Source organism: Vipera ursinii (genome assembly GCF_947247035.1).
Source record: "Vipera ursinii genome assembly, chromosome: 2".
In the NCBI taxonomy this organism is placed as follows: domain Eukaryota; kingdom Metazoa; phylum Chordata; class Lepidosauria; order Squamata; family Viperidae; genus Vipera; species Vipera ursinii.
The window spans coordinates 173,424,420-173,434,627 of record NC_139513.1 but is presented as its reverse complement, the minus strand read 5'-3'; the positions used below and the strand labels follow the sequence as shown (position 1 = coordinate 173,434,627).

The following is a 10,208-nucleotide window of genomic DNA, read 5'->3' as shown; positions in this document are numbered from 1 at the left end:
ATTGCGTTATTGCTGTACACAACCAGAAATCTCAATCTCATGTTTTTTCGCCAAATGATAATTCCACAAGTATATATTACCCTCCGTAAGTTCATATCGCAATAACTGTGCTCTAGATTCCAGAAGGTTTAAGGCAGGGGTCTTCAAGCTTTGCTGGCTGAGGAATTCTGGGAGTTGAAGTCCACAAGTCATAAAAGGGCCAAGTTTGAAGACCCCTGGTTTAAGGGGAAAAAATAAGCAAACTTTAATTCATTGCCTGGAACGCTTCCCTTCCACGATATATCCCTCTTTACACAGTTTAAATATGAACTTCCGAAAGCGTCGCCCCCCAAAGTCTCGCGAGATTTTTCCTTGGCATTGCTGGAGAATAAGCCGCGGGCGGGCGAAGGCGGAACGCGTGCCCACCCTTACTCCGCCCTCCCCGAGCGTAGCTCGGCGAACGTTTTTTTCCGCCCAGTTCTCGCGGGGAAAGGAGCTTCTGCTGGGGAGCCATCATGACGGCGGTGACCGGTTCTCCGTCTGCCACCCTCCCATCGTTGGCGGCAGCCACCGCTCCAAGCCCCGCCGCCCTGCCGCCCGGGCCGCCCGGTTACCGGCCATTTGAGCCTGAGACGCTGGGTCTGAGCCCGGACTGGAGGCTCACCAGCTACGGGGAGCTGCGCGGCTGAGGCTGCAAAGTCCCCCAGGAGACGCTGCTCAAACTCCTGGAGGGACTTGGCACTTCCCATGCTGGGTTGGCCGGGGCCGGGGAGACGGAGGCTGCCGGGAATCCTCCTCCCACCCTGGGTAAGGCTGGGCGGGTGGGCGGGTGGAAGCGTCGAATGGTGGCCTTTATGTGCTACCACGCGGGGATGATATGATATGATATGATATGGAGCCTTGGTGGAGCAGTGGGCTGATGCCTCCTTAAGTAACCCCAGCTGCCTGCAATTAGTGCAGGTTCGAGTCCCACCAGGCTCAAGGTTGACTCAGCCTTCCATCCTTCCGAGGTAGGTAAAATGAGGACCCAGATTGTTGGGGGCAATAAGCTGACTTTGTAATAATGCCACTTGTGGCCCCCGAAAGCCCTAATAAGCAGGCATATACATAGAATGAAGGCTATTGCTAAGCACATTGATTTGTGCTTTAAATTGTAAGCTGCCCTGAGTCTTCGGAGAAGGGCGGGATATAAATGGGATTAAAATAAAAAAAAATAAAATAAAAATGTTTCAAAACTGGTGGTGGTGAATGATGAGTGGTAGTGGTAACGTCTGAGCTACAGATCGAATGGGGTACGCTGTTTAAAACTTTTTCATTTTGCATAACCTCTGAAGTGACCTTAAAAACTACATGCCTTCGGTTGTCGTTTCTGCTCCCAAATAAGCTTTACCCGTGGATAACATGTCACGTTCTGTTAAATAAAAAATCTCCCTCGATTTGAACTTTGTCCAAAGTGTTGGACCCTTGGTGGACAATTCACTGTTGCAGAAATGATTTGCTGTTGGACTTTGGGATCGTGTTTTAACTTTAGCTCCTACTTGAGCTTACGAAATGTTAACCCCATTTATTATTATTATTATTATTATTATTATTATTATTATTATTATTATTATTATTATTATTATTAATTTAATTTGTATACCGTCCTTCTCCCGAAGGACTCAGGGCGGTGAACAGGGCAATACGTAATAAAAACAAGATACAAAAATTAAAAATTATTAAAAAGTAATTAAACAACAATGCCCGTAATAAATTAATACAGATTAAACGTTAAGATCAATTTATAAAATCCAACCCCGTCCCATCAGGCCAGGCCAGCTTGTTCAAAAAGATGGGTTTTAAGATCGCGCCGGAAGGAGCGGTGATCGGGCGCCATCCGGAGCTCGACCGGAAGATGGTTCCATAAATCTGGCGCGCCCACAGAGAACGCCCTCCCCCTGGGGGCCACCAGTCGGCATTCTTTGACCGGTGGCACCCTGAGGAGGCCCTCTCTGTGGGAGCGTACTGGGCGGAGGGAAGTTAACATCCCCAATGAGGACCCAGATTGTTGGGGGCAATTAAGCTGACTTTGTAATAATGCCGCTGGGGTGTGTGTGAAAGCCCTAATAAGCAGGCATATACATAGAATGAAGGCTACTGCTAAGCTTGTAAGCCGCCCTGAGTCTTTGGAGAAGGGCGGGATATAAATGGAATTAAAATAAAAATAAAAAATTTGCTTGCTGTCCATTCTGTAACCTAGACATCGCCTCATGACATTCCCTATTTTATTGCATAAGTACTGAAAATGAAGATACAGATTATAAACTTCCAAGTAATTGCTTGAATTGGAAATAATTCTAAAGGTTCAAAAATGGTGTGGTTCCTCTTCTCTACAGGCATTGGAATGGACTCTTGTGTGATTCCTTTGAGGCATGGGGGGCTATCTCTGGTGCAGACTACAGACTTTTTTTACCCACTAGTAGAAGACCCTTATATGATGGTGAGTTGGCATGCTGGTGAGGTGGAGGAAGTATTGGTCAATTTAGAAAGGATCGGGCTGATTGTAATATAAATAAATAAATAAACCTTTATTGTCAAAGTACAACATGTGTACATTGAGATTAGCTGAGCCTCCCCCCCCTGCTCTCTCCCCCCAACACACAGTGACAACAAACCCTCCATCCCACCACCCTATGTGAACCAACTACACCACACACCGGCCTCCCAAGTCAATTCTGCATAAGATTGTGTCCCATTTAAAAGCCTAACAGCCCACGGATAAAAGCTATTTTTCAGCCTGTTGGTACGGCTGGCTATATTCCTATATCTCCTACCGGATGGTAGGACAGTAAAGAGATACCGTCCAGGGTGTGAGTCATCCTGGTAGTTGCCTTGCCTTTCTTGCTTGGTTCTAGTTGTTTCTTTATCCTATTTCAGGGCCGCATTGCTTGTGCTAATGTGCTGAGTGACCTTTATGCCATGGGTATCACAGAATGTGACAACATGCTTATGCTGCTGAGCATAAGCCAGAAAATGACTGAGGAGGTGAGAAACATTTTATTTCTTAAACTAATTTGAATATTTTTTTATTCTGGTTGACTTCAGTGCAACAACTCAAGTTATAATACAATTCAGTGATTTTTGTCTTAAAATGTGCAAACCAGGAAGTCTAGCCCTTGAATGAAAAAGCAAACAATGAGTTTTAGCCTGTTTCTAATCTGTTGTTTCTAGGGTCAGGGTAGTACTGAGTTATGTTCCTACACATTGAATTTTTTTGAATCAAAAAGTGGAATTAAACAGGTTTTTTTTAGAAAAAATCATTAGTTATTTTCATCATTCACAATTCAGAAAAGTAATAACAGATCATGCCAAACCAATCTTGTTTCATTCTTTGATAAAGTGACCAAATTAGTAGATAGCGAAACACTGTGGACATAGTATACTTAGATTTCAGTATGACACTCAACAAAGTAGACCACAGTCTACTGCTTGGTAAGCTAGAAAAAGGTGGAATAGACAACATCACCACCAGATGAATTTGTAGCTGGCTGACAAATTGTACTCAACGAGTACTACTCAGTGTTACTACATCCACATGGAGAGAAGTAAGCAGTGGGGTACCACAAGGCTCCGTCTTAGGCCCAGTACTCTTCAATGTCTTCATCAATGATTTAGATGAGGGAATAGAAGGGGAATTCATCAAATTTGCAGATGACACTAAACTAACAGGAAAAGCCAGCACCCCAGAAGACAAGCTCAGGATTCAAAAAGATCTTGACAAATAGGAAAAATGGGCCCTATCCAACAAAATGAGTTTTAATGTGGAGAAAAGTAAAGTTTTACATTTAGGCAGGAAAAATCAAAGATATAGGTACAGATTAAGTGAGACCTGGCTGAAAAACAGTAACTGTGAGAGGGACCTTGGACTCTAGTGGACGATCAGTTGACTATGAGTCAGCAATGTGCAGCCACCGCCAAAAAAGCTAATACAACCCTGGGTTGCATAAACAGAGGCATAGAATCAAGATCACGTGCAGTATTAGTACCGCTTTATAAAACCCTAGTGAGACCACATTTGGAATACTTAGGTTTGGCTAGTCTAAAGAAAAGAAGAAATAGGGATGACATGATAGCAGTATTCCAGTATTTGAGAGGCTGCCACAAAGAAGGGGATCAAATTATTCTCCAAAGCACCAGAGGGAAGGATGAGAAACAATGGTTGGAAACTGATCAAAGAGAGAAGCAACCTGGAATTAAGGAGAAAGTTCCTAACAGTGAGGACAATTAACCAGTGGAACAGCTTGCCTTTATAAATTGTGGGCACTCCATCCCTGGAGGTTTTTAAGAAGAGACTGGACAGTCACTTGTCTGAGATGGTATAGGTTCTCCTGCTTCAGCGGGGTGGTTGGACTAGTAGGCTTTAAGGTCCCTTCCAGCTCTGTTCTATTAGGCATATGAATCTAATTACAAGCAGTTTTGTTTCACAATATGCTAAGTCATTTGTTTAAATAAGTTTCACTGAATAGACAATTTCATTCACCTACAGTAGCATAATTAACCAAAACTGCGACTTAGTTGTTTTTATTTGACTTCTGTGCTGCTTAGTTCCCACAGATTTTTAGCAGTTTACATTACCAACATAAGTTACAAATGGTACAAGAAAATTTCCCGTTATAATTTCAGTGCAGAAGATTCCATTGTCAATCCTTACACCCCACTTAATTGGATCCAGTAGCAGATGCTGCTGGTCTGTTGGTTACAAATGGTTCTTAAATTCTTCCTTGCGCATGTCTCCCAGGAGCGGGAAAAAATCATGCCTCTGATAATCAAAGGCTTCCGGGATGCAGCAGAGGATGGTGGCACTTCAGTAACTGGCGGGCAGACTGTCTTGAATCCTTGGATCATTGTTGGTGGGGTTGCAACAGTTGTTTGTCAGCCCAATGAATTTATTCTGTGAGTATTGAACTCTTATTAGCAAGTGGGAATTTGAAAAAGTAGAGTACAGCACTTCAGATTTGTGTATAGATGAGGCCAATATGCTGCATTTGTCTGTAATTGCTATGAGAATTCTTGTTATTGAGTAATTGAGTCCAAACTTTAGGAAAGTGATTAGTAAATTGATCTAAGGATGTTTTGTATGCAATTTAATAAACTTAAGTTACAGAATTATTTTAAGAGAATTAGATAAAGTTGAGTAGAAGTCAAAGCAAGTAAATATTTGATTTGAAGCTAAACTATATTTGTATTTGTTCTATTGTGTGGGACACCAAATCATGTACAAAATGAGACTCCAGTGATGCTTAAGTTGAGAAGATGGCATTTATCAGAATGGGAATTTCCTTGTGAATTATTTGTAACATCCATTTCCTCTCAAATTCCTGCAAGGTTTTACTTCCTTGATATGTGAATCAGAGCTAGAGATGGAAAAAACATGCTTATTTTCATAATTCTCCAGTATTTCTTGGAAATTTCATTTTTCCAATGAAATAGGCCAATACATCTTGTGGGGAGCTGGTGTCTTCCATTTCCAGAGCTACATATTCCAGAGTGAAGATGGTTTGGAATATTCTGGACATAAACAGAGAAATGCACTTTCTCCAAATCTCAGATCTAGGGGAAAAGCGGAATATTCTTGAGACTACAGATAGTCTGCTTAACAACCACAGCTGGAGCCAGCAGCTCCATTGCTAAGCTCTGAAATCACTAAGTGAAACATCATGTGACATCATTGGACTTACAAACGCCCTTCAGCTTCCATCATTAACCAAGACATTATATGACCACAGCTTGTGATTTCACTTCCGTGTTCCACATTGATTCTATTTGTTGGAAGCCGATTATGAAGCCTGTCAGTGGTGATCACAGGACCATTTGCATTGCAATGATTATAAATGTGCATCAGTTGCAGTCATGTGACCAGAAGATACTGTGCGGTCATCAATGTGAGGATTGGTTGCAAACTGGTGTTTTTTTTCAACTATCATAACATCAAACAGTTGCTAGACAAGGCAACCGGTAAGCGAGGACTATCTATACAATTTAGAATCAATATTCTAAACAATATTTAGAATCACCTTAAACTTGGAGAATGCTAATTCAGAGGGTTTATATCTTATGCTGAGATTGTGCTGGTATAAAATGCATTTGCCTAGTTATCTCTGTCTTCATCTGTTGAAGGTGCTTTCAGATTAAGTATGGAAGGTTCTAAAAATGGGTGTCAAGGATCTTCAGGAGACTGAGAAATGGTTAGAATTCAAGCAGAAAAAGGCTAGTAGTAATTCTGATGATACACAGCAAGCAAGCAATGATAAGCCTATTATGTGATGCTGAAGGTAGCACAGAGCTTTTTGCCAACAGTATCTGGATTCGTACATGGCATTAAATGCATGTTGAGATATGAATCAGTTTTACATATGGGTCAGTTTATAGATCATTCCAGGCCAAAACAGGTTACACCCAGCCTTCTCAGAATCATCCAGGAAAGTTTCACAAATTATTTAGACCCACCTACAGTTTGTCTCAATAAAATACATTACAGCAGATTTCTAATCTGTTCATGCAGGAAGGTGATTAGGATATTTTTCTCCTGTTTGTTGGATAATCTTTGGTTATTCCTAAAGATATGAAGAAGGGACGCGGTGGCTCAGTGGGTTAGGACGCTGAGCTTGTTGATCAGAAGGTCGGCAGTTTGCCGGGTCGAATCCCGAGTGCTGCGTAACAGAGTGAGCGCCTGTTACTCGTCCCAGCTTCTGCCAACCTAGCAGTTCGAAAGCACGGAAAAATGCAAGTAGAAAAATAGGGACCACTACGGTGGGAAGGTAACAGCGTTCCGTGCGCCTTTGGCGTCTAGTCATGCCGGCCACATGACCACGGAGACGTCCTTGGACAAGCGCTGGCTCTTCGGCTTTGAAACGGAGATGAGCACCGGCCCCTAGAGTCGGAAACGACTAGCACGCACATGCGGGGGAACCTTTACCTTACCTTTAAAGATATGAAGAAGCTTGATCAATTCTGGGAATGTCCCTTTTAGCATTCTCCAAGGTTAGGGATTTTTGAAGCACCAACTGTGGAGGTTAGTTACGAGAGGAATTTAAAACCCAATTTCCTCATTCCCAAAGCTAAATCAATAGAATGCCGTATTGTATTTTCTTATTATTACTGTGGGTACAGGTAGTCCTAGACTTACAACTGTTCATTTAGTGACTGTTTGAAGTTATTACAGGACTGAAAAAGTGACTTGGTGGATGTTTTCACACAACTGTTGCAGCATCCCCGTGGTCACGTGATCAAAATTCGGGTGCTCGGCAACTGGCTCGTATTTATGATGGTTGAAGTGTCCTGGGGTCATATGACAGGCAACTGGAACTGCTATCCTAAGTCCAGGGAGACGTGATGCCATGCCTTGTAACCGTGTTAGTGAAGTTTCCAGTCCCAATTGTTGTCACGGAGGACTACTGTATTTTCTTTTTCTTTTAGTTGAACTTGTATTTTTTTGTGATTCAGTGTAAAATAAATAAGCTTTGGGCTGTAAATTATCCTATTAAGACAGAAAATAATAAGGCAAGACGGATTCTTATTCTTTTGATTCTAGGCCAGACAGTGCAGTTCCTGGAGACGTCCTTGTGCTTACCAAGCCTCTGGGTACTCAAGTGGCTGTAAGTGCTCACCAGTGGTTAGATAATGTAAGTATTTTATCCATGGGGAGATGGTCATATCTCTTTGTGTTTATGTACACCAATAGAGAGGAAATTAACCCCACTCCCATACACACATGAAAAAGTGCAAAACACTTTCTGAAAATAGGCTCCAAGTAGAAAGGTGACTTTAGAATACTGTATTCCCATCCAGAATCTATCATTTACTGGATATGAAGGTGGTAAATAAGCAGGGGAAATTGTTGTTTTTGTCCCAACTAAGTTCCTTTATATCAAAGAGCGAAGGAGCCTTGATTGATATCGTGATGAAAACTGGCAGATATTCATTCTTCTGCTAGGGAAGAGTGAAACCTTAGAGCCATTTCACATGTTTGTATTATTCTTCCAGCCAGAGCGGTGGAATAAGATTAAGCTGGTGGTCTCCAAAGAAGATGTGGAATTGGCCTACCAGGAAGCCATGTTTAGTATGGCCATGCTGAACAGAACAGGTAGGGGCCTAAATATTGGTTTGGACCTTTACTCAGTTTGCAGCACAAGGCTGCCTTGGCTTTCCAAGTATTTAAACATTTTACCCCTGTTCTTTAAAGAAGTGCATAGAGTATGGTCAGACAATCTATAATATAAGAGCTATTTTTATTTTTTACAGATAGCATTCAACCGTATCTCCCTACAAAAACCTATTTAGGAAAACAGTTAAAAACATGACATTAAAGTACTTAATGTATTATGGCAAGATATTTTGAGCATGATTGGTACTAACTTGCAAAAAACTAAACAAAACTGAAATGATTGTAAGGTTTTTGCCACATGATTGGCAACATTTCTAGGATTGTAAAATTACAGTTCATTGGCCTAGAGAGGCAAAATTAAAATAATTGAGCAGCAATTAATTAAATATGCAATCAGAGGTAGAATAGCTAGACATGTACAAAATTGTTTTTATTGGAGCTTCCTGATATATAATGGGCAGCTGTAAATTCACCTTTTATGTGAATTAAAGGGTGTATCCCTCTGGGCATATATTGTTGCCACCAACTCCAGATGCTTCCTTTTAAAAATAAGCACTAGATAATAAATGATTGATTCTTGCTGTTTTAGTTGGATAAGCTGTTGTATGTAGGTTTAACTGCTATTTTGTTGTCACATTTGCCACATTTGTACCTGCTCTTCAGCTGCCAGTTTGATGCATACTTTCAATGCCCATGCTGCCACAGACATTACAGGATTTGGGATTCTGGGCCATGCACAGAATTTGGCCAAGCAGCAGCGCAGCGAAGTATCATTTGTCATTCATAATCTACCCATCATTGCCAAGATGGCTGCTATTAGCAAAGCATGTGGCAACAGGTCCAGGCTTCTCCAAGGGACTTCTCCAGAGACTTCTGGTAAGTTGGATAAACCAGGCAAGGAACAAGCAAAATGTAGACCTGGATTCTGTGGAACATCTCTAAATGACTTGTAGTAGATCAGCAACAATTGCAGATTCCCAAACATTTAACAGAATTACTTCATTTCCCCATTTCCTCCCACAACTGCTGAAATGAAAACGAAACAAAGTTGGGGTAATTAGTTATGGATTTTGTGTGGAAAAAATGGACTCTGTGAAATCATATCTGTCTTGTGCAGCATTACTTTAGTGGACAGCAAGAGTTTAGGTTAATCTACTGTACTTATGGAGGGATGGGCAAGGGTGTGTGTGTGTGATTATAATTTGCTGCCTTTCTGTTACAAGGGGGACTGCTGATTTGTCTACCCCGGGAGCAAGCTGCCCGCTTCTGTGCTGAAATAAAGTCACCTAAATATGGAGAAGGACACCAAGCCTGGATCATTGGCATTGTGGAGAAGGGCAACCAGACAGCTCGCATCATTGATAAACCTCGTATTATTGAAGTCACCCCACGGGGAGCTAGTGCTTCCCCTCAGGATAACAATTCCAGTGCGAGCCCTGAAGTTACCTCATGAGAAGGGAAAATGATTTCTCCCCACTGTCAGCTCTGCAGTTGAAAAGGGCAGCACTCTGAAGTCCTGGGTCAGCATACCGTCTTAGGTTTCTAGAGCACAAATTGCCCAGACCTTATTGGTTGATGGCCGATTCCTCCCTGCTATCTGAGATTAGTTTTTAAGTCATTTCCTGCAAGCAGGTAAATTGCTAGCATGGGTGATATGGAGAATATGGTAAATCAAATTATTTATTGGAATAATTCTTCCTATTGAGGTCTCCCAACTTTTGGTCAGTCTGAGCAGCTGATCCAAAAGCAGGGTGGGTGATTGAAAAAGCCATCTGGCTGAGTTTAGAGGTCTCTCTTCTCTTCATGAAGCATCTCCCTGAAAATCCTACAAGGTCTTGGAGTAGCGGAAGAATCCTAGAAGAGCAGTGCCAAGCTCAGCTTCATGGATTGTTGCTTTGGTTGTAAATTATGGGTGATTGAGTTAATAAAAAGTTGATTTTTAAAGGATGGAGTGCTAACACGTTATTGACTTGGAAGGGAGGTGCCTGATGTAAGTAGGAAAATCACTGCTTATCTTAACTGTTGCTTTAATTGACTTAAGGTAAAAGTGTTATACAGTGCCTTTTCAGCCTAAAGATTGGTTGCA

At 41.8% G+C, this 10,208-nt stretch overlaps 1 protein-coding gene across 1 annotated transcript; it reads left to right on the top strand.

Annotated features, from left to right (window-relative positions):
• The first annotated feature begins 470 nt into the window (after positions 1-470).
• Positions 471-10,069, top strand: LOC310635265 (selenide, water dikinase 1-like). Its single transcript, XM_083354020.1, has 8 exons — positions 471-786; positions 2,355-2,458; positions 2,896-3,003; positions 4,757-4,911; positions 7,550-7,640; positions 8,002-8,101; positions 8,786-8,998; positions 9,346-10,069. The coding sequence occupies exons 1-8, from the start codon at positions 495-497 to the stop codon at positions 9,573-9,575; spliced, it is 1,293 nt and encodes a 430-aa protein (XP_083210146.1). The 5' UTR covers positions 471-494; the 3' UTR covers positions 9,576-10,069.
• The last annotated feature ends 139 nt before the right edge of the window (positions 10,070-10,208 follow it).